Source organism: Kwoniella europaea, chromosome 1, assembly GCF_036810445.1.
Source record: "Kwoniella europaea PYCC6329 chromosome 1, complete sequence".
Classification (NCBI taxonomy): Eukaryota; Fungi; Basidiomycota; class Tremellomycetes; order Tremellales; family Cryptococcaceae; genus Kwoniella; species Kwoniella europaea.
In genome coordinates, this window is record NC_089487.1 from 8,801,295 (window position 1) to 8,828,521 (window position 27,227).

Sequence of the window (27,227 nt, forward strand, 5' to 3'; positions counted from 1 at the left end):
TTGCGTATGATAAAAAGTATGATCGATGATTGGTATACTTCACAGTTTACAGTATATGGTATCTAAGGGTATGAGGCGACTGTTTGGGTATTGAATAAGGTATATCATAGAATAGAAGGTGTATCGCAGGAATACTGTAGTCGAATGAGTCGATCTATAAAGCCACGGCAGTTAGGACCGCTCCAAAAGCTAATACGATGAGTTTATCGTTCACACCGAGGATATATCCTGCACTATCACTGTTGTTGTTGTTGTTGTTGAGGGGGACTTGTGAGACTGAGGAGGTAGCTGAAGGTAAGGGGGTAGGTGTAGGTGAAACATGGGATGAACCGGTGACGCTGGTGTAGGTAATAGACAGTATCCTAGTAAGCTACTTACTAATCACAGTACAATACAGTAGAGTACATTATACCTCAAACAGCATGAGATGAGTTGATTCGCTCAAACAGTAATAGGAATCGACGATGATAGGATGTTGTGATGGAACGGTAAGAAAGTACTTCACTTACCTTGCACCGACAGCACTGACTTTACTTCCAACCTCGGCCGTCACACTACTAGCCCAACTCTCTATCTTAGTTATAGGAATTTGATCAACGGCCGAATCGAGCTTTGAAGTGATTTCACCGAATATAGATGTATGTTCCGTAAATTCTTCTGCGACTTTACTAGTTACTACTCCGAATAAACTGGTCGCATCGGTTACTCCTTGTCTTGCAGCAGAAGTCACATCGTTGATTATACCGTCTAGACCAGAGGTGGCATCGCCCAAAAGGTCGGTTGCGCCTGCTATGCCCGAGTCGATCAGGTCGCCTATCAAATCGCCTGTGAAGGAAGTTGGTCAGTTTGGGTGGATTGGGTTTGAAAGAGTATGTATAAGACGAAAGGAATCGACAGGTGAAATGAAACCCACCTTGTCTCTTGGCTGGACGGGGTGTGGGAACGACACTAGCGTTCACAGAGAGGAGAGTAGCGAAGATTGGAAGTAAGGTGATGAAGTTGATGGATCTCATTTCGGTGATTGTTTATAAGTGTTAAGGTTGTGTTATGCAAATGTCAGCTATTGATTAGAAGAGCTACTATCGATAAAATGAGATGAGAAGAGATATTGAAGGTCTTTTATACCATTCTGATATTTAATCAATCTCATAATGTCATGTTAGTGCAAGTAAATGGTTGACATCCGGTCAGATGGCGATACGTCCATGCCGAATCAGCACAGACATACCAAAACATCTTACAGCGTTGTACCGTTATAATCCAGGGGTGACAAAGCGGTGATCTGAGTTAACCTGTGACCTGAGATGGACGTTATGTTTGACAAGCATACTTGAATAAAGACGACTATGCTTCGTGCGGTGCCTTTGCTATGATCGACTAATAGGAGTGCGGAGCGGTGCTGTGATATCGGTAAACTAAACGTCACAAGTAAGTACGCAACCAATCCAGCAAACATATTGATAGGTGATGTAGCCCTCATTGCGGGATATAATGTCTTTATGCATGTCCAACCGTTGCTCCGATCGATTACAAAGCTGCTGAGCTGTACCTAAGGCGGAGGAGAAATGCATACAGCTGAGAGAGGAAGGGGCGGTGCTACAGCATGTATTGGTCACCGATGTTCGAGCGTTGATAAGTCAGAGTGCCGCACAGAAATGATCGAATTTCATGGCTCGTATATGGATACGAGGGTTCCCTATGATATCTATGGTCGAGGTCTTTCGTACTGCTGAGGCTAGAGATCCAGTGTGATTATGCGTGTATCAATCTAGTTTGAGATATTTTTTGGTGAAAGAGACCAGGTCATCTAGAGATCGGGTGTTGCAACTTTGTCTAATCTCGGATTATCTTCGGATGGACCAGCAACTTCAAACATCAATTAACACGAATTCACGAGTACTGTATAGTACAGTACATTCTTTCATGTTTTCTTACCCACTACATCCCCACCTCTCTCCATAAGTATACCTACAATGTCCTCCCCCTCTACCTTACCCCTGGAAATATCCACCTCATCCCTCTCCACTTTCACCCCAACGCGTATCTTATCGGAAATCACCTCGACCGGATCTATCTATGTCTTGGGCACATTGCATGATCTACCTACGATCGTACATCTCCAGAAGACTGTATTGGGATCTGACAAAGTAGGAGAGAGCTTGAGGGGATTGGAGAGGTTGAATGTGTTTTTGGAGAATCAGCCGGTGGGTTATTGATTTATGGTCTTGATATCTTACTGTAATGTTCAGTACAACCGGACTCGAGGTTTTAACAAATCGATACATCATAAAGCTATCTATCAGTCCGAGGGACAAGCAGCCCATGCTTAGACCTCATATCCAAGCTGGACTAGCTGAGCTGACTGAATTGTCATTACTGATAGTACTTCTCAACCCACGCCTGGCTTCGTCCCACACCAGATCGATCCCCAGATCTTCAGATAAAGATCATATGCCCCGCGACCGAAACGCACATCAATAAGTATTCAGAGCAAGAGAGGTATATGGTGCATGAGACTCCGGAGATATACGAAAAAGTGGTGTTGGAGTATATAAATGGGTTTGATGAGAGTAGATTGGGATGGTGAGTTTGATGCGTAAACATCATCCCTCCTTGGTGGACGTTTCCACAGATACGAATGAGATATGAAAAGATATTGTATTCTGTCCCAAAGTCAAGTCGTCCCCAACTTTGAAAAAGAGATTGAATGGAAGCTGATCACTGCATCTTCTTTCTAGGGTCTACGCCATCCTCGACGGAAAGAAAGAAGCTGAAAGGATACTCTATCGGAAACAAGGTGAAGATGGATTCGTAATCCTACCGGATCTGAAATGGGATCAAACGTCGATGAACGCTTTGGTAAGTCTTGTTATCCCAGAATACCTCTTTGAGACTGATAACTTCTTGCTTTATCTCTTGAATCTGGTTATGCCTCAGGAAGCGATGTGAACTGACAGAAGTGTACTGCTAGTACCTCACCGTCCTCGTTCAGACTCGATCTATCAAATCACTCCGAGATCTCACACCTTCACATGTTCCTTTACTGAACAATATCAAGGAAGCTGTATCCCAAACTGTCAAAGAGAAGTATGGAGTGGGTTCGAACAAATTGAGATTGTTCGTTCATTATCAACCTTCTTATTGTAAGTTGCACCATACTACTCTCTCGCTCTTGATACATTGCTTTTCATCATTGCACTATCTCAAAATGATCATCTTGGTTGGTTCTGCTCTTGACGGTATTTGCTGATTGATATGTTCACTTGCTAGATCACTTCCATGTGCATGTCGTTCATATAGACGCTGAACCCACCAATGGAATGGCAGTAGGACAAGCGCACATGTTAGATGACTTGATCACTCTGGTGAGTAGCTTTTGCTCTACTTACGTCCCACCAATCAATGAATGAAGACACCTGGAATACTGATTGTTTCATGTCGAATATAGCTGCAACTCTCATCATCTGCAGGACCTTCGATCCTCGCTCAAAAGACATACACATACCCACTCGGAGTGGAACATGGTCTGTTTAGCGGAATGAAAGATGCTGGAGCGATTACTTTTGATTAGAACCATGGAAGATAGAGGGAGAACGGCAAGGGGAGCGACGAGATGTCGACACGATATGGGTTTTATCGAACCGGATACTCAATATCTAGACTACACAGCTATACATACAGATCAGTATAATCTTATATCACAATGCCTGGGGCATGCTATAATAGCTGGATTATAAAGAAAGACTAGGCTAGTCATAGAAGCTAGAGTATTTATATCCACACTGGATAGATTATATATAGAAAGCATATTAAGTTTATGAATGGCTTATGGCAACGACCTATACGCTCATTCGCAGAAGACATAAAGACGATCTCTTTCTTTTGTTCCATATGGGTTGACCGATCTCTGCTATTATAGAGATATGACCAAGAGAATTCGTTCTCATATAGGACGTAGGTCGGGACCGTGTATCCTATGGAGAGATGCTTGTTGAAGATCTTTCCATCTCGACTCGAACGGACCTCTAAGATTTCAAACCTTCTCTTCTCTCTCACTTCCGTTCCTACCTTTTCCAGCGATACACACCACTCACACCTGATCTTTCCTCTTATTCTTCGAAGTATAAAAATCCCCTAACCTATTAGTTGACCAGTCCAATAAGTCTTTCCCAGTCCTTTCTCTAGCTTTTTCCTCCACTGTTCCATCCCCCGGCTGTCGTATCTTATCCGATTGATCTAAACTTTCCTGCGATATCGTTACTTCCCCAAATACACCTTGATTCAACAGCTCCGCCCTCTCTGCCACCGATTGAGGTAGCTCAACTTGCTTGACTTCGTCCATCAGTGAGATCAATTCTGATAATTCATCGATTAACTCTATTTCATCAGTTGAGTCGGGCTGAGGAGGGTTGAGAGCGGATAGGCGGTGGAGACGATGCAAGGTCTCGCGGGATATACGTGTTGATGAGGACTCAGATCGAATACGAGATGAGGTGGATAGTGAACGACGTGATGGGAGTGAGGTGGATGGGTGTTGGTATTGGTGTTGAAAGATGGTACGGAGGATGAATAGTCTGGAAACGGATGATAGACGTGACATGGCAGTGCAATTCGTGTATGGTTATTCTAAATTCCTGATTCGTTCTGTTATATGTGTAGTAACTTGACCATTGGATATGCTCAGAGATGTAAATTGTGATGATAGGGTCTCAGAAAGATGAAATATGGAAAGGAAGGAAGGAGAAAGAAGTGATGAAGTAAATCGAAATTACGAAACCATCGAAATTCAAACGTAACTCTACCATACTTCTCCTTCTTCTTGTTCACAATCCGTAAAATCAATACCACTGCATCATCATTGCTGTATCTTACTGTGCAAAACAGTTCATCAGCTCCCACCTATACATATACATATACATATACATATACATATATTTTGATTGTACGAAAGCAGAAGATTCCAAAGATGGAGTACGCTCAACCTTCCAGTGAAAGTGGACCATCCAATTCCAGTTCCAATCCTTTGTATACCGTATTGAGGATCAAGAGGAAAGCGACAGAAGCTCCATTATCATCTCTAGGTGAGCATACTTGTTTTCCCTCCTCGACCGTACCTCTCTGAGTCAACTGTGACTCTGGCTCATACTCACACACACTCATCTCCTGATGACCATCACGCAACTCACTAACATCCATCCTTCGCTCACCTAGTCATCCAAGACATCGAACCTCGTATTCGAGCTAAACGTCGCAGGGATGTATCTGGTAGATCAAGAGGTGTCTTTCGACTGGCTGAGACTGTACCGGACACTTGGCTAGGTGCAGGTGAGGAAGGAGAGGTATTGAAGGTGAGTTAGAGCCTCGACATCATTGTCTGTCAACGAGATATTAGATGAGACGTGACGAAGTTGGAGAAAGAGATTGTGAGACTTTTAGCTGATGATGATACTTGATATTTGATATGTGATGGTAGACAAGAATACAAGGCCTCATTTCATCATCATCTTCTCAACCTGATTCACCCGTCTCACTCCCCAAATCACCGCTCGCTCCTCAACATATCGATACACCGGCCCCCATAACGCAGCCTACCACTGTCTCATCCCCTTCAACGTCACCGTTGATACCATCTCATACCCAGAGTCAGAGTCAGAGTCAGAATCAGAGTCAAACCCAATATCGAGTTATACCACCTATTAGTCCAAGGACAAGAGCGATGTTGCCTCCTCGAATAATGACCACAGCCGAGTAAGCTACGCCGTACTCGAATGAAATCGGATTTGTAGCTGACTGTGCACTAACTCAATGACAGGACGGAAGGAAGAGGTCGTGATTCACCTTTAGTATTTGTTGATGCTCAAGCTGTACCTCCCTCGTCTTCTTCGGGTGGTGGACAGTCTAGGAATATGAGACCGGCTAATCAGGAGGAAGAAAAGGAGATGGCTAATTTCTTGCCCATGTTGGAAGAGTATCTGAAGTGTGAGTCATCATTTCTCCTCCCACTTACCTTACTTTTGTGCACGTGTCAGCTTGTTGGGGGACGAGAGACTGATACGATATATCTTGTTGTTTATAGTGGAAGAAGCTTCGAAAAGGCCTGAACCTTCACTATCTACACTTTCTCAAGAAGATGAATGGGTATATGACTTGTATTATAGGGATAATACTTCTGTACCGCTAGGCCTGGGTGTGGGCGATGGAGTTAGTATAGGCCAGCTGTGAGTTTACACTTTTATCTCATACATCGTCATCGACCTATAATCCTTAATGATCTATTCCATTTATCATCCAATATCTTCTTTTCCCACTTCATAAGAAACACAAGCTGATGGTATATACCACTTCACTTTGTAGACTCGGATTCGAAGATATTTCTCCTCCTTCGTCTATATCAGGCTCCGAACCAGAGGACGAAGCTGACGAAGATTCCAATGACGAGGATTACTATCGGAATGATTATCCGGAAGATGAAGATGCCGATGAAGATATGCAGGGTTTTAGGGGCGGTGGGGATGAGGATTATAGTGATGAGTGGAGTGGGAGCGAGGATGGGGAGGAGGAGGAGGATAGGGGTGAATGGGGGTATCGATGACTCGTCGTTGTTGGGTGTAGGGTCAGGAAGAGCAGTTGGTACGGTGCGATTAGGAGAAATGAATGAGATCTAGTCCTGCTCAAATTCCATGGCAGGATATCGAATGACATTGAAGAAGACCAAAGGCTAGAAAAAGTTTCAAGGCTTAGTAGAGCTGCGATGCGATGTACCATAGACCAATCTATCTCATCACTGTACTGTCATAACTTCACCCCCAACAAGCGATTGTTATGGACGATCATTTAGAAGTACTTCAAGGGTAACCTTTTCTTGTCTTCTCAAAGTCCTGCATAACGCTGAACCAGAAGGGTACCTCTACTGCCTCTGTTGACTGTAGCATACACAACCGTATTGAACGCCATAAAAAATGCATCAAATGTAACCTTAGACATCAGTATCCGAGAAAAACGCATACTATCTCAGCTTATCTCGTTTCATCCTTGTTGAATTATTCTAATACATTCAGCTTTCGTATCCACATTCCCCCTCCATCTGTCCCGCTCCGATCGGATCTGATAGCGATTCAATGATTACGACCACCACGACCACATCTTGAGCTTGTCTTGTGAAGACTGTATCCTACAATACTCATCCACAGTGCCAGTATTTCTACTCTTGAACGTGCTTCCTAGCAAGACTCTGCACTATAAAAAATGTACACTCGTCAAGTAGAATATCAAGCACGTTTATCCAATCCCTTATCTAACAATCCTCTCCTATAGAGAACGGAGGGGATTGGTCAGTGAGATCACTCTGATACTGCCTTGAAAGGATGTATGAGTGGTTGAAAGGATAGGGGCGGTTATGCTTTTGCCTTGAACCAGCTATACTGACATATACTGATATTCATATATATACGCTGACCAGAACAAGAAGACAGAAGGTACTTGTGTAGCCGAACCAAAGCATTCCAACTGGGTCATCGCAGTCTGTCTGTCTCAAGATCAATCACAAATTATAATACTATATAGTATGAGCAATTTACAAGATATAACTCACCTTCACGCTCAGGCTTTCCACATAGGTTTGATAGGAAGGAGTGAATCTGCTCCTGCTGTCTTGCCCACTTCCTCTGTCACGGGATTACAGCAGAGGACGAGAATAGATGGTGAGAAGAGTAGTCAGAATCAACATGGTAACAATCATTCGAATGAGTATCGCGATACTGCTTATTTTCACAATACTCTACTGAGGGTACAGGGGCGACTTCAAATCAGGCTTTCTACCGAGGAATCAAACTCTCAATCATAAAAATGGAGCTTGAGCGGTTGGTTATGATAAAGATACAACAGCTGACGGACCTGATATTCCTTGTGTTCTTTTAGCTCTAAGGCAAAAGCCCAGTATAGATGATATCAAACCTTCCTTGCCAAGATTTTTTAGTGCTTTTGCGACTGGTACTGGCAACAATTGGAGAGATAGTTATGAAGCTATAGGGCATTGAGTAAAATCAACGAAGCCTGTACTCATGCCTTGCTGCGTTGACAAAGAAGGATGAATGTGAGCAAGAGGATAAGGGATCTGAAATGTGCAGTACGATAAATTTGGATTATGATCATCATTTGGGGTGTGAAGACACTAGGAATTCCGATGAATCTGATTTATCTGATTTACCTGTACATTGAACAGTGTAGAATTTGGGAGAAGATCATGCCGAGCGTGACAATCTGAGGTTATCATCCTGTTAATAGTATATTTATGTATCATGTAGTGTACCATGTTTGGTCTATTGGGAATCAATCATGATCACATCAGCTCGCAACAGTCAGAACGACCACACACAAACTTCATAACACTAAATCAAATACGAATACATTCAGAAAACAACAAGATGCCTTTTATGTTTATTTCTTTTTATCATGGTCCTGAGTTATAAGCTATGGAAATCACAAGGTACGGATTATCATATCAAAACAAGTATATATATCAGTCACCAAGAAAGAGAAAGAAAGAGTAAACCTATATATTATATCAATATCAATACCAAAATTCATTATCCATTATTCTCCTGATAACTCAAATGAGCTTGTCTTATTTTATTTATTCCTTCAATCTCGATCTCGCTCTTGATTTAAGGCTGTTCTTTCTCGTTCTCGTGCTTGTTCTCGTTGAGAGAAGAATACACTTTGATTTTTATTCATCCTCATCCTCACCCAATTCCTTTCTTCTCTAAAGAACACCCACCACAAAGAAACGTTCTCCCTCTTGGCGATTTCTCGAAGTCTAGCCACGTTATGAGAAGGAGGTATGGAGTTGTCGTACTCTTCTTCGATTGGGCTGGGAATTCCACTGATGGAGGATGAAGGTGAACCATTTGGCGAGGTTAATGATGAACCACTAGGACAAGGTGAAAATGAGGTGGAATTTGATTCGACGATTGACCTTGATGATGTCAATGACTCCGAACGGGAATTGGAACTAGAATCGGATCCCACTCTTTGTCTTTGTCGTTGTTGATTAGGATTGATTGTATAGGTATGTCCCACAATATCATGTAGGTAGATGTCCTTTGTATGTTTAGATGATTGTTTTAAAGCATATCGCAATACCCCGAGAGAGACGAGTTGTATTGGAATGTATCGTGTGTTGTCGTACTGCCATATGAGATAGAAGAGTCGGAATTGGAGGATAGATACGGTTGTGAAGACAATGTAGAGTAGCATGTCGGTGAGGTCGACGAGCGATCGATATCTGAGAGAAAAAGCCTTTGTCAGCGAAAGAGCCTGATAGAAAAGGAACAGACAGTGTCGTAGAAGGGATGGAATGGGTTGTGTCAGAGGGAATTAGTACAGATCTAGACGTACCGTTGGTGTCTCCATCTCCAACTGTATTCGCTGAGTTTGACTTTATATATCCAGCTGATCCAGAGGAGAGATGCTATTTGAAAACAAGCGATTAAGACGAGTTTATCACTACGAGTAGGAATGGGAAAGATCGAGGTGTCAGCGAGGATATTTATCGAAGGTGAAGATGGTATCGTACTTACCTGAAATGATCAACAAGAGATATCAAGAGAGAATCAATGATATGTGCGGATGAAGGACAATGACAATTGCTAGATATCACATCAGCTCAGCTCATGTTCACAGAGTTAGAGACAGCGCGGATCATTCTGTGTGTGTGTGTACTGTATGTGTGTTGGTGTACTCACCTGATCATAATATAATTTGATTCAGTCATGTCTCCTCCGTTGAGTGATTGAGTTTTCTCTGTAGACATTATGAATGAGTTTGTATATACAATATATACACTTTTTGATATATCGTATATTCAGTTTGAGGCGAGATGGTGAAAAGAGAAGAAAGAAGGAAAGAGGAAAATGAGATTTGCCACCGTCGCTTATACATGTTATATGCATGTATAAGGTATATACCATAGTACACATCATAGGAATGAACTTTGTTTCCAATAAACAATGTAATCAAGTCAATGCATAGGGTAGGAGTACGTAGAACAATCATTCCATTCCATTCCTTCTCATCTCCATTCGATCCCCACAGTACGACTACTTCCACCTACCAAAAGTGCCACTGATCCTGCCTGCTACTTTCGGTTCTAAAGTACTACAGTACTCTTCTAGTTATAACTCCTCACTACAGCTAAAAACCCTTTGATGCAAACCATGACGGCTAGACCTATCGATGCCCAGCCAAGGATGTGGATGAGGGTTTCAGCGTTGATGTCTGGTCTTGGAAGTGGTAAGATGACATCTCGTCAGCTCATTTCATCATGGGTTGTGGGTTGGTTACAGTAGTGAGATTCAAGAAGAGAATGTGACTCGGTTTACATGAAGGGGATGTATAGTACTGTGGATAACGAGTAGGGCGGGGTGTCTTACCTTTCAAGGAGGCTCTTTGTAATCGTCATTGTGTATCGCCTTGAATCGAGACTTGTTTTGTTTGATGGGAGAAGAAAGGCAAGAGGGTTTGGTCGGAGGGCTTCTTTGTTTCTTCTTGAGCGTGAGGGCGCAATACTGAGGAATGTGCTTTTCTGTGTGTAACAGAGATGTATGACGGTTTAGAGAGATTCAGACATGTTGATATGTTTTGATTACTGAGTTGAATGGAAGATAGTAACATGGTCAAAGAAGGTTGTATCATCAGATGTTGGTTTGGTCTGATCTCGTGATTGTAAACTTCCTTTCGATTCATCTGTGTTTGTGTGTCATTTACATACTGTAATGTACCCCACATTCCTTTGAGCACGTCTGATATACTGGGTGATACTTGAATCCTCCCAAATTGCCTGACGATATACAATATACATGCATGATTGGTCCATCCCTTAACTTCGAAACCCAGTGAGACTATACGTACGCAGCTTCAGTTTACGGTATAGAGAAGGAATATATACTGTACAGTACTCTCTTAGAAACATTAGTCTCAATCCTTTCTATCAAAGTGACCGATAGACATACATCTGATATCCCTTCTCATCTCCTCATTAATCACTCCCACTTCCAAGTTCTCTTCTCCCTCATTTTCACTGTCACATTCGTACTTGTTCATCCTTGGAGAGCTACAGCCTCGACCAGAGCCAATTGAATATCTGAATATCATCCTGACTTGTGCACTGTATATCGGTAGACCCACGAGACCCAGAGTGATTAACCAAACCACGATTGTCTCCCCTAGCTGTACGTTCGGACCAAGCTTTCGGTCGATACTTTGTAGGAGATAGGATATGGTGAATGATAGATAAGATGAAAGGAATAAACGAGGGATCAAACGAGGGATTCGTAGAGGGTCTTGTGATGGATCATTAGCACCAAACGTCCAATCAAATATCGCATAAGCATTGATCCATGTTCGTACACCTCCCAAGATTCAGTATTGGGATTAGCCCAAAGAACTTACCATCCGCTCTTGGACATACCACTACAACCTTTCATAGCTCCTACTAACGATCTACCACAAGCGAAAATACCAAAGATGAATAAGGTCCATCCGAGATTTTGGGTGAACATGATAAGTCTCGATATGAGGGTGATATGGTTCGACATCAATCGGGTAGTCTATACATGCGAATCAATCTGATCAGTACCACAGTCTACTGGAATATCCTGAGCAGAGAGAGATAGTTCACTGTGTCTTTTTTTTGTATTCCGACTTACGAAATGGTTGTAGGATCACGAGTAGTGTATTTTGCCACTCTTGATTTCTAACAATAATTTTACTGTTTCTGACAAGGTAAAGAGGTGAGTGATAGTGTATAATCGATACAGAGTGGGAAAGACGAGATGTGATTCAAGTACATGCAATTATACTTATACCCATATATTTATGCTTATCTTTATGGACTATGTCAAAGACTTTACCGATTTACCGATCATCCATCACCATCTGACTGTGGTGTATCATGAGAGAACAAAAGGTCTCATGATGGTATTGTTTTATTGAGTGGGGTGGGTTCGGTGCCCTTGAAGGGATCCTGTAAAAGGACGTAGGTTGTTTATTCATACTGTAGTTGACAAAGGAATAGGATACAACAACACATTTCTCCGAAACCTTGTGATCCAGCTCCGAAACTGCGTATGAGTGTGTATTATCGGGATGAAAGGAATGTCTCGCTCAGTGTCGAGTCAATCTGAATCACCTGATGATCAGTAATTATAAGACCAGGATGTTCTGTCCCCACTTTCTACAACTCAGGTTATGAATATCTATTCTAATCCAAAATCAGCGCGCCGGAAAAATCGGAAGTGTATTGACATACTGAGCATCTTAGAGGATAAGCTGTACGATAATCGGCTTTCAACATGGTCAAGATGCACTCAAGTTGAAAGGGCGTATCAAATGATAGTGATACAGTACATGAATGGATGATATCTAAATATACAACCGTCACGTTTCCAATGATACATGCTCCCACATACCCCTTCTAACTTGGTCTCACAATAATCAGAATCCCGATCTCAATTGATTCTGCCTCTCTTTCACAAAGTCCGTAATCGCAGCTTTCGTCTGCGGTTCAATAAATAAGAATTTCTGCGTAGATACACTGAGCTGTAAAGCCGCGTTGGCTTTCGCCTCATTTTCGGTATCTTCAAATAGCTCTTTACTGAAGAATTCCAGCATGACCGCTAATTTCGGAAAGAAAGAGGTAAGGTGAATCAGCGTACTCTCCTCGAAACATACACATCTTATAATAGTTGAAACATAGTTGGGAGTAATGTGGAAAAGCTTACTATCCTCCGTTTTCAACCTATTCCTCTCCCTATCCCACAAATGCAATTGATCGACAATTGTAGGGTGTAACAGTGGTGGAGGTGAATTGTACATCTGAGGATGCGCGTGACTCGACAGATACGATATGATCTGATTTGCCGATATGCCCTTCTCCATAGCTGATTTGACGTTCTTTCGATCTAACTTACCCACAACCAAGTTTGGATAACGGATTCGGATGTCGACAAATAGGTTCAAGATTGCGATTTCCAGCTCGTTTGCTACGTCAGACAGATCAGTCAATGAATGAGTCTCCACACTGCAGTTGGACGTGATAGTGACGAATTCGTGCTCACACGTATAGGCATAGATTTTATAGTTAGTCTCCAGAATCAAGAACCTCTTCTCATCTGCCTCCTGCCCTTTCGTAGCCGCTGCATCACCACTGCACAAGGCAGTAGCGAGGTGAGTAGGGAAGAACTGGTCTGAATCTGGTGATGGTCGATAGATAAATCCATACTGAGCTAAGTCATTCAGCGCGGATAAAGCATGAGGGAAAGATTTGGAAGCCGAGTAGTCCTGCATATATAATACGTGTTTAGCCATCACACGTGTAAATTGTGAATTATCGCTCACCTGTCCTAGCTGCATACATCCTAAAGAGAAGAACATCGATAACACCTCTGCTGACCTTTCTGAATTTGCCTATTGGATCATCGATCCATTATGATCAGCTGTTGACTGACTATCTCGCGAGCGATACCATATTCACCTCTTTGGCAGTAAGGTAATACATGAGTATCTCCCACAATTGAGTCTGTCGGTCTTCCAACAAGAATTGAAATCCTTTGGACGTAATCGTCATCTTGTTCAAATTAGGGTTTTCACCAGTAGTGTCAGTACTATCCCATATCACTTGATCGTCAGCTGACGATAGCGACAGTCGTGTTCATTCAGCTAAAACCACAACTCGTACTTACGGATCAATCATCAATCCACTTATATGCAGTAGCTCCAACACTTCGGCTTGGGGTCTAGCTACTGAAAATCCAATTCCTAGTCCGGACGATACCATGTATTTGAGGATACCCTATCACACTGTATAAGCTAATTGTGCCTATGAACGTGTCAACTCTTTCACAAGCTCACCTCGAAGGCCTCTTCTCCGTACGCTACTAGATCTTCCTGACTTGGTAATTCGACATCATCTGGTCTGTCGAACGGTACACCAAACGAATTTGATGTTCCTCTGTTTACAATGAACCTTATCAGCTTATACAACTCTTACGATAGCGAGGGTAATAGAGCTTAAATCATCTGTGAAAACAAACAAGAACTTACAATCCGGTCAAAGCGTTTCTCAACCCTTTCTTGAAAGCGTCATTCCAAGGCCAGTAGAACTTATTCTTCTTATGTATCATGGGATGTATGATCTTCCTATTCAACGCCGGTCGCACTATTTCGTCGACACTTTGTTCAGTCGGTATAAGATCAGCTTCAACCCAGTTCTTCTATCCAGTCCCAGAAGAGCACAAGAACTTTCTGAAGGAAGAGACTCTGCACTCACACTTCTAGCTGGGTATGTACATCCAGCTGCAGAAAGCTCTTCACCTCTGTCGTTCTCAGGGGCATATGTGACCATAGATGATGCAAGATCAGATGTCTACACACCGGAGGTAATGACCTGTTCACGTACACAAATATAAGCTATGGTATTCTTTGAATGAAAGAACCGCTGCCTTACCTCAGTATACATAGACATACTGCCTCTGACTTGTATAATTCCTCGAAATACGATTGATGCTGGTTATCGAGGAATGCATCAAGTGCCGCTGTTGGTGAATTTGAGGTAGAGGAAGATGAAGGGTCGGAACGAGGGTGGGAGAAGGAAGGTTGGACCATATCGTTGCACTAGTGTTGCTATACCTTTCTCTTTCGGTATACAGTGGGATCGCTAGTCACTCAAGTGCAGTATGATGGGTCTCTCCGAGGTGAGTGAAATATGAGGATAAATGGAAAAGTGCACGGAAGAGGAGGATCGCTGCTTCGCTGTGACTGACTTCATCGATCACTGCTTGTGGTTCAAGGTGAGAAGTGATGACATCATCATTTTCAGATCCCCCTTCTGCCGAATAGATTAGACGATTTTCCAAACGGCAACAACACAAGTCATTCATTTTCGAACAAGATTTACATCCTAGATATCAAACTCGAACAGAGTGTATAGTTTTAGATTTACCATAGATAGATAGAGTGTATATACTGCGGCCATGCCTTTACAAGATCTATCAACGCGTCAGACCATATTTCTAACGGCGGCAGCCACGGCCATCGCGACCAGCTCCCTCATCCTATCTTACCAGGCCTTGCGGCGCGAACAGCGGACTACCAAGCTCAAGAAACAGGTCGGGGAAGATGTTGAAGAATGGGAGAGGAGTAGAGCGGGAAGTGGACTGGGCACGCCGGAAGAGAAGATTGATAGGCTGATTAAGAAGGAGAGGAGCTGGAAGAAAGGGGAATTTGACGAGGGGTTGATACGCGAGCAGGTGAGTGTATCAGATCTCAACAGAAGGAGCCGTAGAATTAAGGTAGACAGGGATGAACGATACGTCTGTCTATCTTGGACATAAGGAGGGCTTTCGTGGCAGAGAGCAAGGTTATTGCTAATCATGCGTCCTGGTATAGCTCACAAGAAATTACAATTTCCTTGGTGAAGAATCGATGGACAAAGTACGGAACTCTTATGTGGTCGTGGTAGGATGTGGAGGAGTGGGCAGTTGGTGTGCATTGATGTTATTGAGGAGGTATGTCTGAGCTGCTTGGCCTGCGCACATCAACATACATGCAGCTAATATAATAATCATACACAGTGGTGTGGGACGATTATTGCTTATTGATGTAAGTTGATACCTATCGTATTCATGATATGACCAGTGGCAGGCCGACTGACTTTGCAAATTCATTAGTTCGACCTCACGACACTCTCATCCCTCAATAGACATGCATGTGCCACGCTCGAAGATGTAGGTACACCGAAAGTAATAGCCATGCAGAAATACTTCAAGAAGGTAGCACCATGGGCCGAGTGAGTAATCTGCCTCTTTTCATGAAATTTCACCTGATCAAATGATACTCATACCCTTTGAATTTTCTATAGGGTCGACGTACAAGTTGGATTATGGCGAAAAGGATCTGAAGCTGAAAAATGGTTAGAAGGTGCCGACTGGGTGGTAGATGCTATAGATAATTTAGAGACTAAAGCGGATCTGTTGACCCATTGTCATAAGAATGATATCAAGGTGTTTGCTAGTATGGGTGCGGGCGCCAAGCAGGATCCGACCAGGGTTCAAATTGCGTAAGCATCATGTCTAAACCATCTCATATAGTCAGTCTTATTGGGCTGACGATTATCTTCGATTAGCGATATATCAAACACATACGAAGATCCTTTGGCTAGATCGGTAAGGAGGAAACTGAGAATTAATGGTATACCCGGTGGTATTCCGTAAGTATACTTTCCCTCTCCACGTTCATTCTCATCACAGCAACGCTTTCTTTTCGTCTTATCACTAACTTTGGGCTCTATTTCAGCGTCGTCTATTCTACCGAAGTCCCGTCAGAGATCAAGCTCCTCCCCCTCCCCGAAGAGGAGTTCCAACGAGGTGCCGTCAAAGAGCTCCAGGCATTCGATGATTTCAGAGTCCGTATCCTCCCCGTTCTCGGTCCCTTACCAGCTATATTCGGATTGAACATCGCTACGTACATTCTACTCGACCTAGCAGGAAAGACACTAGAAGATTACGCCGAAATCAAGAATCGTAAAAAACTATATCAATCTTTGGAAAAAAGCCTAATGAAGTTCGAGAAAGATCTAAGAGGATTGAGGGAAATGGAGAGAATACCTATCAATTCTGATGATATCGGATTCGTATTTGATGATTTATATTCGGGACGATCATCTATCCCTCCTTATGAGATATTATCTAAACCATCTGTGATAAGGTGGGATAATCACAAACCGTTGGATGTAGATAATTTGGTTGTCATGGGTCCTAAGGAGAATAAGCGGCATCAGGAATTGATATGGAAAGAAGGGAAGAGTCTGGAAGATGTTTATGGGAAAGAAACGGTTGACAGGATAAGTAGGAAGAGTGCGCAAGCTAGGAGGGTAATGAGTTGGAGAAGGAATGAGTAAAGGTGGATAGGGTAATAATCTCGTCTTGTCGTGATTAACATCTCCACTCATTGGTTAGTCGGAAAAAATGTAGGAGGATCAACATGCTACACATGGTATGATAATGCATATCCACAGGGTACAAGAAGCACGACGCATGGTTAACTCTGATTGAAACCTTTTATTCCGTTTGTTTTTTTCTTTTTTTTTTAATTGTATATTTTATTTTTTGTGTGTGTGTGGGGTTCCTTCTTTCTCAACGTTCATCAATCAAATTACGATATCCACCACAATCTTTATTGACACACAAGGAAAGTTATAAACATCGACAACATAGACTGACCTCTCTGCTGAAAGCATCAGCATTAATCAGTTCAGCGAAACTGCTATCGTCTTCACTGTGAGACAGACAATCTGTCTAAATCCCTCGTAATCCCATCATGATCATCTTGAGTGGCCTCAGTCGGAATCTTGCCATTACCTCCTTCGGTCTCGCCAATCATCTGATCAACAGATCCTTCAGAGATCATCCCACAGAAGAATGTCATCCCATTAACCGTCCCATCCAAATTATCCAAACTCTTAATTTTCTCCTCTCCCTTATAAAGATCCAAGTTCAACCCAGTGATTTTCACGCCGGTCATCATATCCCCCAATACCAGAGGGACCACTTCACTATTGGCCATATTATGATTTGTGATAAGGTCAAATCTTTCCATTCGTCTAGCTCTTGAACGTCTTTGATGGAACTGGTAAATCCTGTCAATGTGAAACTATCAAAGATTGATGACCCCCTCGATCGATCTCCTTCTCCTTCTCCATCCGCATTCATAATGTCACTTGCAGGGTGGAGATTGAATGGTATAACGACGTCAATCCGATTTTTGCTACCCCTTATGATCCTATGACTTCTCCTATCACTGTCAGTAGGTTGATCTTCGTTGGGGGGTTGAGTTTCCTCGACCACTTTTACTTCGACTGGACGGACATCAGATACCTTGGTTAATTGTATGTATTGATCTGGTTTATGTGGATCTGACCCATCTCGAGAGTACAAATGGGATGCACTGGCTATTCGACCAGAACCAGTGCCAGAACCAGTGTCAGTGTCAGTATAAGAGCCCATCTTTGAGAAAATCCCAGATCGACTATGTTCGTCAAGTATGGTTACTTGGTATTTGGTTTGAGGCGAGGTGACGATGTCGTATGTAGGAGGAGCGGTGTTAAGTGCGTTTGATTGACCTTCCGTTGACGCTGACATGATGAGTGTAGTGTATGTATTCGAAATTAATGATTACGAGTACAATGAAAAGCAGCGATATGATAATCAGTTGTGAGTTCTGTTGGCTTGGAGTGGACAGGTGTGAAAGGCGGTGAAGTCGAGATGAGTTGAGATGTCTGAGACGGGTGTTTATATACCTTACAAACGGCTGACTGACGTCAATCTGAGAAGATGTAAGTTAAGGAACCATGATCAGTCGTATAACAACGGTTGGGCAAAATCTGGACCATGTAGAAGACTTGTCTAGCATCGCCGGCCATGGCGGATTGACAGCTTCTTTCTTCCTATCCTCTCAGATGACTCATTCGAAGACAATGCTTCGTTTTTCCTATCAATGTTGAGAATGGCTCAACTATTGATGGTGTTCTGACAAAGGACTGCAAGCGAGTCGCTTATTCATGATATCACATTCTCCATGATGAAATCACTTACTTTGGTCTGGTTGATCTAGACCTGGACTCAGGAAGCAGGATGAGGCATAGCGATGAATCTCATCCGAACAAAAGCTGGATCACCTGACTGGCGATCGTGGTATCGACGTCAAGGCAGAGAGACTGCAAGAATCGAAGTGGATAATTCGTTATTAAGCTATCATGTTATATATAAGATTATATGTTGTTCAGAGATCCGTGTATAGTTGAAAGAAAATCCGATAAATATAAGGTATTACAAGAAGATCGAAAAAGGTTTCTCATAATTGATTAAATTCATCAGAGAATTTAGAAAGTTAAAGTAAAGTTGGAATTATCGAGGAACGTGTATATATATTTGTTATCCTAATCCTAGAGATGTGAATTTAAGATGAGAATCCACCATACCACGCCTCATCCGGTGGTCCTCTCTCAACTTGGACCTTTTGCTTCTCATCCATCGACGTGAACTCAGTCGAAGCCTCGACGTTCTTACCGTTAAACTTCTCCGCAAGATAGTTACCAATACCCAAAGGATCATTGGTAATCCAGATAACAGGTTGTTTCTTCCACAAAGCAGGATGGTCAAATGCTCGATAATGGAATCCAGAGGTGTTGCCGTATTGGGGACCGGCATTGTTCACCTCTTCGTCAGAGGTAGTTTGGGTGACACCGACTTTAGGATCGATACCTAATGATTTGGAGTGAGTGGTGGTGGAATGAACGTAGTAGAGATAAGGTTTCTTGAATCTGAACCAGTCGATGTAGAATTGGAATAATGCGATGGCGACGATTACGGCGACCTACATCATTGTCACGATCAGAACACATGTAGTTATACCTTCTTTCAGGACGATAACCTCGACTCACCATAACGGCACCACAACCCAAACCACTCTTCGCTCGATTACCGTTCTCGTCGGAGGATAAGAAGAATAAACCAGCCAAACAGATACCTTCGAGGTACAAAGAAACAAAGACGGTTCTCAAAGCTTTGATGTAGAACATACCACCAGTCTCAGAGTAATCAGGTTGATCGGCACACCAATGTAAGAGGTATTTGTAGGCTCCGTAGAGTAGACAGAAAGCTACCAGAGCGAGGAGAGTGATAATCGGTTGAATCACCGTGTAGACGATGGTGATACAGATCAACAAACATGTAGGTGGGAAAGTGGTAGCCCAGGTGAAAGAATCCATCTTGAACTGTGGACAGCTGGATTTTTAGTTTCGCGATCTATCAACCTTTCCAAACACATTGCAACTCACAGATTTCATGTATACCTTTCTAGGGGTGTTTCCAGCCAAAATACCTGATAGCATGTACATGACCCACGGAACAGCTCGAGAGTATGATTTGGCAGCTCCTGAGAATGTAGCGGTAAGGATGCTGTGCGATGAACGTGATTAGCAAAGATATTATATGTACCTCGTCTGAAATGACTTACAAGGTAAGGAAGAAGATAGAAGCAGTAGGTAGTTTCTCGGCCAAGAGAGTGGGCAATTGACCAACAGTATTTCCAATGTCTGATAGGGCAGTGATCAAACCAGCAGCAAGAGTGACGATTAAGAAACCGTGAATGACTTGGAACAACCAGAATCGTGAGAAAAGCTTGAGTTCGATATCACTATGAGAAAATCAGCATAAAAGATGCAGTGGCAGGACAGGGGCACTTACGTCTTCCTGACTTCACCTTGAAGCTTGACCAAGAGTCGCAATACGATAGGTAAGAGCATGAACAGGACGGCCAATAAGACGGGAGGAAGGACACCCTTCACGATACCCTTGACGACACTGGGATGACAACACGGTCATCAGCTTGTGATTGGACTCTATTGGTGATATCAAGCTGGACTTACGGTCCATTGTTACAGATCCAAGCCAACCAAGCAGTGTTCTGACACAAAGCATCGATATTCGAAACGATACCAACGAACGCAACCGGGATAGCCCAAACGATGATTAGTCCGATGGTCAAAGCCCATGAGATGATCTTTCGGATCTTTCGTTGATAAGGGTTCATAGAGATATTGGACCATTCGACATCTTCAGGAACAACTTCCACACCCGCTTCCATGAGTTTGTTGGATTTGTCAGTCTCGGCTACTAATCTGGCGAAAGCATGAGCCTCATGTTGAGAGGCGAATCTGATGAACACGGTATTTCCTTGAGGTAAATCATCGATAGTCTTTCTGAGATCGGACAATTTGGCATTTCGTTCAGCAATATATAATGGCGAAGTTTCTAAGTCTTGTTTTTGACCGATTAATCCTAATGGACCTTGTTTCCATGAAGGTCGTTTCTTAGACAAGACGTATCGGTCAATGATATCACCAGAAGATCGTTCAGCATCGTATTGACCTAGACAAAATATCCCATCATCAGCGTATGCTTGACTTTGGTGACGTGATCGCGAACTCACCTTGAGCCTCGGGGGTTTTCTTCTTAGCTTGGTTCTTATTAGCCAATTTGATTACTTTGCCAGCACCGCCTTCCAATCTTGAACATTCCTTATCCCTTTCTTGCCAGATCTTCTCGACGTCCTTGCACTTTCTGGTCAACCAGACTTGTCTGACACCTCCTTCAGCGTCGTTGGAAGGGTTGACAGCGGTACCTTCAGTAGCAGTTGATTTTCTGGGTTGTTGAGCAGCAGCGTGAGCAGATGGGACGGATGAGCCTGGAGTGGTGGAGTCGATTCGGGCGACGATCGATGCGATCTCCTTCATGCCAGATTCAGAGTTGACTGAATCAGGAACATTGGTAACAGCGACAGTTCGAGTTCGTGCAAGGGCAAGATGTTGAGGTGAAGTCAACCATGCTTGTCTGATTTGGACGAAGTGGTTGTACTCTTGCCAGATCAACCAACATGTATAACCCATGAGGACGATCGCACAGAAGAAATGAGCAATGTGTCGGTTTTGATGATTTGCAGGGACATTACCGAAGGATAACAAGTTCAATCCTTCCAACTGGTTGTTGGGTTTGACAGCTGAAGCGGGAATACAAACGACGAAAGTTAAGAGGACGTAAGGTAATAACATCTTGAGACCGAAGACCTTGATGAATCGGATAAAGAAGTAGGCATCGGGACCATTGGACACGATCAGATCGGTATCGGGAGTACTGATTAAAATTGTTTTCCAGTACCCAAAAATACCTGATGGAAGTACAGGTGGTCTTTTGCTGTACCGTCCAATAATATTCATTAGTATGATGATTGGATCAGATCAGGTTAGATCGAAAAAAGGAGGGAAGAAAATACTCACGCATCGGGAGCCAGTAATGATCTAGGTTGGAAGACCCTCTTGAGCTTTTGTCGATTATGGAGTATCAACCATACTGCCGTCAATGCTCCGACTGTAATACCAGCGGTGACCAACGCAGTGACGAAGGAGGAGGTGGAAGCTGTGGTGGTGTCCTTTCCAGTAGCGGACATGGCGGATGGTGGTGTGTGTCTGCTGCTATGGACGAGACAACGGATAGAGGGAAGAGATGGAGATTGAGATAGATTGTAAGAAAGTAGTTGATGGTGCTGTATTGGGTGAGTGGTAGATTGACGATGAAGAGGATCGAGGCCAAAGCGTAATTATGGATGATCATCACACACATATACCATACATCAAATCAGCATTGACATCATTCAACCAAAAGTGCAAAGGATGGGGATAGGGGACGGAACCGAATAAGGATGAGAATATGGTAGAATGCCTTTGAAACGCACCTATCACGATGATCCAACTGTGTTAGCTATGAACAATACCTGGTTCAATGAAGGATGATAAAGATGATGAGAAAGGGAATCGCAATGGTGATAAAGCAGTATGTTATATGTAGTGAAAACTTGGACCAAACACTGAAAGGGGGTGAAAAAAACTGCGCTAATTATCAGTTGTGTCTCACTAGGGGTGGTCAGGTAGGAGGTATGACGATCGCGCCACACCAGTTGTTTATCTCGAAATGTGAGAGTGTTTTGAGCCTAAACAAGATGAACCGGGATCTATGACGTCAGATAATTCCATTTCGTCACTTCACTCGTCCCTGTTCGCATTCGGAAATTCTAAATCTTGCATGTGAACCCTTAGTCGTAGCATATAATTGACCAGGAAGAGATCTATCTACGAGTACTCTGTACACAGAACAAAATGACGATCTTCTCCCTTCTTGGCTCGGAATGATCACTCATTTTACGTGATGGGATTGCTTTACCAGAAAAGAAAAACATCAATGGTATGTGATCGAACGAATTCTATAACGATGATACATGGATCGATCGATAGAGTCAAGTATCAACAAATCAGTCACCAAGGAGTATGTATATAGGTTTGTACAGGAAAGTTAGGTAATCGTATGGACAGCATCTTGACAAGAAATCTGAAGCGTTATCAATCTAATCATCGAAACGAAAGATGTTCCGTGGACATGATCCAGCTATCTATAGTACAGCATCAAGCGAATAAATCGACATAAGGTAAATGATCACCAAAAGCGAAAACATGTATCGTCCCATCTTGTCTTGCACTATCACCTTACCTCAATCAGCTACATTAATGTTTCTTTCTTTGAAGGGAGAAACTCACGCTATAATCTTGTTAGATATCATTTTCAGATCAAATACCAAACTTGATCTATCTTCATTAATGATCTTTATCAATTTACCAGTCTTGATATCCCATATCTACAAATTTGATGTACTATCAGCTTCGAACTTACCATCACTAGTCAACAAGTTATATAAGGAGCTGGATTTAGATTACTTACTCTTATGGACTTGTCGTAACTTGCACTGACTATTACACCGGCACTCTTACTTACAGTAACACTTCTCACTAAATCCGTGTGATCTTGTAAGGTACTGATCAACTGGCCAGTCGAAGATGAATACAATTTTACTAGATTATCTCCATCTCCTGTAACGATGTGATAGTGCTATTTCACCTACCAAGTCAGTATTGGTGCCAATATGATCCTTGATCCCGCAACGAAGAAGAAGAAGGAGAAGGCATGCCAGCGGGCGTTACATCCTATTCCACGAATGATTTAGTATTGATATCCTCAACTCACATTCCATTCAACACAAGCTACACCTCTCCCTCCTCCTCCCTCACTCTCTACAAGTCCTGTAGCTATATCCCATATCTTCCAAGATCCATCTCCACTTCCCGATACCAATTTATCCTTTCTCGACGAGAGCGATATCGAATTGATAGGTTGGGTATGTCCTTCCAGTGTTTTTACCAGTTCATAAGTCTTTCTATCATATATGTGGATCTTGGTATCTTTATTGGCAGATACTATATATCGAGGTGTAAGTCCAATTGACAATATCGAACTGTCACATCGCATAGTATTCACCCTTTTCCCCACGTCTAGAGACGATGAAGATGACGAAGTAAAACATGATGAGGGTGGTGGGAGGTCTATAGTGTATATACCAATCGCCATATCTGAAGAACCAGATACCAAAGTCCCTTTTCCATCTTCGTCGATGTCGAGATCCAAACATAATACACTCCGTTCATGAGCATCATTTTCTGTCCATATACATTCTCCAGTAGATAGATCGTACAATCTTATTGATCTATCTCTTGATCCTGTAAATAGGTAGTTTCCCCATCGGGCCAGACAGTAGACTACATCCTTATGTCCTTGTAATATCGTGGGGTTAGGTAGGTGATCGGAGTCGAGGATGAGTCGTTGGAGATTGTATCGGGATTGAATAAGAGTAGGATAATGTATTGCTATACTATAGTTATCTTTTACAAGATCTTCTTCTTCTTCTTCACTTGTGACCACATTATATGATTCGTTTGAACTCGGATCATCCGGATTTCCTCCGGATTGAGATCCGGGTTGTATCCATTCCGTACCACTCCAATGTCCCTCTGGAGGATATTCCACTGCTACTCCATTTTTCTGAGCATGTTCGTTGAGCTCGAATCCCGCTTGGTGGAATATCCGCAACCATAGTACAGGTGTGCGGGAGAGGTCGTAGAATCGAGTTGAGATCTGGGAAATGGAGTGGAGTTGAGAGAGGGTGGGAGGAAGTTGAAGTAGGATATGAAGAAGACTAAGAGACGGGAAAAGGTAAGTAAGGACCCGAATTCGCGGATAAGAATGACCATATTGAAGAGGTTATTCGTAAGATATCTTTTGATTGTAATTCGGAGAGACATCAAAAGGAGGAAGTATGATGTGTACTCACATCTCATCAGGTAATCCCATCAAACCCTTCCCATCCCATTCATCTGTATCCTCCGGAGCCTTCTCCTTATCTTTACTTCTGGCGGGACTTCCAACAGTCAACGTCAACTCTTTCATTCTCTCTGCGAAACTCCATACATCTCCCACCACTCCTTGTCTAGCGGAGTCTTCCTGCTCATCGTCACCCGGCTGGAACCTTTCATGAGTTCTTCCTGATCTAATAGGTGTACCGAGTGGGGCTCTGAGGGGTGATCCAGTACCATTGCCTAATCCAAAACTTGCGAACAGCCCCCCGAATCGCTTACGGTTGTTGAGTTCCGTACGGGGGGATGAGCTTGAGGGTTGACCGATTTTGCTGAGTAATTGGTTTTTAGGTCTTAGAGGGGGAGGAGCTGCGGAGGATGAGGATGAAGCGGGAAAGGGGACATGGAAGGGGTTGGAAGGGTCGTCCATCTCTGGTTTATGACTGTTGCACGGTCATGACTATTGGATGAGGATGTACGAGGTGTGATGAAGCAAGCGTATATCAGAAATATAAAGAGTCAGAAAAGCAGGCACGCTCTGATCTTCGGATTTGATGCGCAACAAGCGAGACATCGAATCAATGCAAAATATAGTGAGCATACAAAATGCATGTAACACTGAAACTTCTCGATGATGGATGACTATCATGTTCATTACATAGTGCTCGAATGATAACAAAAAACCAAAAATGCAACAAACACAAGCAGAATCACTACCACCCCAACTTCCCCCTGACCGCGATCATCCACCAACGACCTGTCAACTTCTAATTATCAATTTCAATGTCAACGCCATAGAATCTCAATATGCAGAAGAGATCACCGAAGATGAAATGATGACAGAACTTATGCAGCTTTTGCAATCATTCAGAGAACATGGGGTTCAACCTGTTTCGATAGCTTATAATCAGGGTGGGATCTGCATCACGGCGCATTTCGAGGATGAACAATGGGAAAATATTCTGGGGCCAGCAAGAGGGTGAATAGTGAGTTCGGGCGAGTGAATTGCTATTTGCTTATGCGAGGATACTCTGAGCTAAATGATCGATTCCAGTGTACTTAGTCAAGCGCGGGATGAATTTGGACATTTCGCTGGCCAATTTATAAATAAGGGGACGATAGTCAATAATATCATTAAATAATACATTCTAGACGTTACACTGCCTATGTATGACAGATCTTATGATACCTTGAACGGATGTTCCAATGAATGGTAGTCTCTATATTCTATTATCTAAATCCGCTATCGGGATGAATGTACAACTGACTCAACCCCTTACTAACACACCGACCATACATTCTTTCAGCATGAAATCGAGATTTACCCAAGAATGAGTGAGCACTACAGGTGAAAGAGATATATTAGCGATCCTCAGTATGTGTCGTCGTTTTGGAATGAGAGCTTTGTTTGCACAGATTTTATAGCTTTTGACTGGGTACACGAAGAGACTGTTTATACTTACTAAACAACTTCGTACCGTCCCTTCCTGCCACTCGCATTAATTCATCTTCACCACCCGGATGAAAAGGCAGATACGGTGTGATGTTATATACCATCCCGTTAAATACTGACCATGCATCGTCAGGTGTATTGTGCTATGTACATTGGTGATCAGCACAACGACTCTTCACCAGACAGCGACTCTTCACCAGACAGATTGTTGTGATTCAAAAGATTTCTAGTGATTTGAGATTATCACTAACCTCTTTCAACTCGGCCAGCGTAACTCTCTGAAGCCCCTGTACACCTCTCAAATCCTCCCCGCTACTCGTCAACCTAGCCCAATCCAACGCACTATGCCCAGGAGTCAAAGCCACCTTCGACCTCTTCTTCGTCTTCATCTGTGTCTTCTTCGCCATGTCTTCGACAGCAGAAGAGTCCTGTCCACCTTTCTGTATACCAAAATTCGGCTTTTTGACTGTAGAAGGGGGAGGAGCCATGTTACCCAGGGGTGAATCGGATATAGCTATATTCAGATCGGACGGAGGTTCGTCATCGTCATTTGTAGCTTTCTTAGGTGATGGAGGAGCTACTGAGAATGATGGAGCTGAAACTGGAGCGGAGGATCTCTGGTGTGAATTGAGGAGTGGAAAAGGTGGTGGTGCATCTATATCTTCTTCTTCTTGCTCATTGTTAGAAGGGGGATTAGAGGTCGAAGTTGAAGCTGGGGTGGCTCGAGCCCAGGTGGGCAGAGAGGGGACAAGCTACGAGATATAAAAAGGAGGTAAGCTGAATGTCTCTTAAATTGAGCAACTCAGAGAAACATAAAGCTTACCCAGGACATCGTTCAGCGGGATAGTACGTCTGGGTGTTATATGAAGAGGAGATGATCATCCGGAATTCCAATTCATTTGGTTTGCTTTGCTTTGTATTCGATTC

The 27,227-nt window shown here is 43.0% G+C and overlaps 12 protein-coding genes across 12 annotated transcripts; 4 read left to right on the forward strand and 8 right to left on the reverse strand.

Annotated features, from left to right (window-relative positions):
• Positions 1-154: 154 nt before the first annotated feature.
• V865_003349 (uncharacterized protein) lies at positions 155-1,013 on the reverse strand (the record flags this gene model as incomplete). The annotated part of the gene is made up of 3 exons (XM_066227146.1): positions 155-338; positions 510-825; positions 914-1,013. The coding sequence occupies 3 exons, from the start codon at positions 1,011-1,013 to the stop codon at positions 155-157; spliced, it is 600 nt and encodes a 199-aa protein (XP_066083243.1).
• A 960-nt stretch (positions 1,014-1,973) lies between these two features.
• Positions 1,974-3,571, forward strand: V865_003350 (uncharacterized protein; the record flags this gene model as incomplete). The annotated part of the gene is made up of 6 exons (XM_066227147.1): positions 1,974-2,204; positions 2,384-2,583; positions 2,739-2,859; positions 2,972-3,143; positions 3,271-3,365; positions 3,449-3,571. The coding sequence occupies 6 exons, from the start codon at positions 1,974-1,976 to the stop codon at positions 3,569-3,571; spliced, it is 942 nt and encodes a 313-aa protein (XP_066083244.1).
• A 519-nt stretch (positions 3,572-4,090) lies between these two features.
• Positions 4,091-4,600, reverse strand: V865_003351 (uncharacterized protein; the record flags this gene model as incomplete). Its single annotated transcript, XM_066227148.1, has 1 exon — positions 4,091-4,600. The coding sequence occupies one exon, from the start codon at positions 4,598-4,600 to the stop codon at positions 4,091-4,093; it is 510 nt and encodes a 169-aa protein (XP_066083245.1).
• A 366-nt stretch (positions 4,601-4,966) lies between these two features.
• On the forward strand, positions 4,967-6,592 carry V865_003352 (uncharacterized protein; the record flags this gene model as incomplete). The annotated part of the gene is made up of 6 exons (XM_066227149.1): positions 4,967-5,081; positions 5,212-5,348; positions 5,474-5,748; positions 5,813-5,979; positions 6,077-6,218; positions 6,355-6,592. The coding sequence occupies 6 exons, from the start codon at positions 4,967-4,969 to the stop codon at positions 6,590-6,592; spliced, it is 1,074 nt and encodes a 357-aa protein (XP_066083246.1).
• A 972-nt stretch (positions 6,593-7,564) lies between these two features.
• V865_003353 (uncharacterized protein) lies at positions 7,565-8,036 on the forward strand (the record flags this gene model as incomplete). The annotated part of the gene is made up of 2 exons (XM_066227150.1): positions 7,565-7,727; positions 7,918-8,036. 2 exons carry the CDS (start codon positions 7,565-7,567, stop codon positions 8,034-8,036), a joined length of 282 nt encoding a protein of 93 aa, XP_066083247.1.
• A 604-nt stretch (positions 8,037-8,640) lies between these two features.
• On the reverse strand, positions 8,641-9,772 carry V865_003354 (uncharacterized protein; the record flags this gene model as incomplete). The annotated part of the gene is made up of 4 exons (XM_066227151.1): positions 8,641-9,283; positions 9,397-9,504; positions 9,579-9,647; positions 9,744-9,772. 4 exons carry the CDS (start codon positions 9,770-9,772, stop codon positions 8,641-8,643), a joined length of 849 nt encoding a protein of 282 aa, XP_066083248.1.
• Positions 9,773-12,492: 2,720 nt separating this feature from the next.
• V865_003355 (uncharacterized protein) lies at positions 12,493-14,661 on the reverse strand (the record flags this gene model as incomplete). Its single annotated transcript, XM_066227152.1, has 10 exons — positions 12,493-12,674; positions 12,780-13,040; positions 13,116-13,338; positions 13,396-13,464; positions 13,532-13,661; positions 13,740-13,849; positions 13,909-14,008; positions 14,101-14,229; positions 14,327-14,443; positions 14,504-14,661. 10 exons carry the CDS (start codon positions 14,659-14,661, stop codon positions 12,493-12,495), a joined length of 1,479 nt encoding a protein of 492 aa, XP_066083249.1.
• Positions 14,662-15,029: 368 nt separating this feature from the next.
• Positions 15,030-16,954, forward strand: V865_003356 (uncharacterized protein; the record flags this gene model as incomplete). Its single annotated transcript, XM_066227153.1, has 7 exons — positions 15,030-15,305; positions 15,445-15,563; positions 15,630-15,657; positions 15,726-15,844; positions 15,917-16,114; positions 16,181-16,264; positions 16,351-16,954. The coding sequence occupies 7 exons, from the start codon at positions 15,030-15,032 to the stop codon at positions 16,952-16,954; spliced, it is 1,428 nt and encodes a 475-aa protein (XP_066083250.1).
• A 622-nt stretch (positions 16,955-17,576) lies between these two features.
• On the reverse strand, positions 17,577-18,194 carry V865_003357 (uncharacterized protein; the record flags this gene model as incomplete). The annotated part of the gene is made up of 1 exon (XM_066227154.1): positions 17,577-18,194. The coding sequence occupies one exon, from the start codon at positions 18,192-18,194 to the stop codon at positions 17,577-17,579; it is 618 nt and encodes a 205-aa protein (XP_066083251.1).
• Positions 18,195-19,011: 817 nt separating this feature from the next.
• On the reverse strand, positions 19,012-22,059 carry V865_003358 (uncharacterized protein; the record flags this gene model as incomplete). Its single annotated transcript, XM_066227155.1, has 8 exons — positions 19,012-19,428; positions 19,496-19,828; positions 19,892-20,012; positions 20,071-20,250; positions 20,301-20,417; positions 20,483-20,984; positions 21,046-21,806; positions 21,890-22,059. 8 exons carry the CDS (start codon positions 22,057-22,059, stop codon positions 19,012-19,014), a joined length of 2,601 nt encoding a protein of 866 aa, XP_066083252.1.
• A 1,009-nt stretch (positions 22,060-23,068) lies between these two features.
• V865_003359 (uncharacterized protein) lies at positions 23,069-25,277 on the reverse strand (the record flags this gene model as incomplete). The annotated part of the gene is made up of 5 exons (XM_066227156.1): positions 23,069-23,141; positions 23,201-23,298; positions 23,382-23,549; positions 23,685-24,690; positions 24,826-25,277. The coding sequence occupies 5 exons, from the start codon at positions 25,275-25,277 to the stop codon at positions 23,069-23,071; spliced, it is 1,797 nt and encodes a 598-aa protein (XP_066083253.1).
• Positions 25,278-26,115: 838 nt separating this feature from the next.
• V865_003360 (uncharacterized protein) lies at positions 26,116-27,132 on the reverse strand (the record flags this gene model as incomplete). Its single annotated transcript, XM_066227157.1, has 4 exons — positions 26,116-26,189; positions 26,311-26,443; positions 26,552-27,052; positions 27,124-27,132. The coding sequence occupies 4 exons, from the start codon at positions 27,130-27,132 to the stop codon at positions 26,116-26,118; spliced, it is 717 nt and encodes a 238-aa protein (XP_066083254.1).
• Positions 27,133-27,227: the final 95 nt, after the last annotated feature.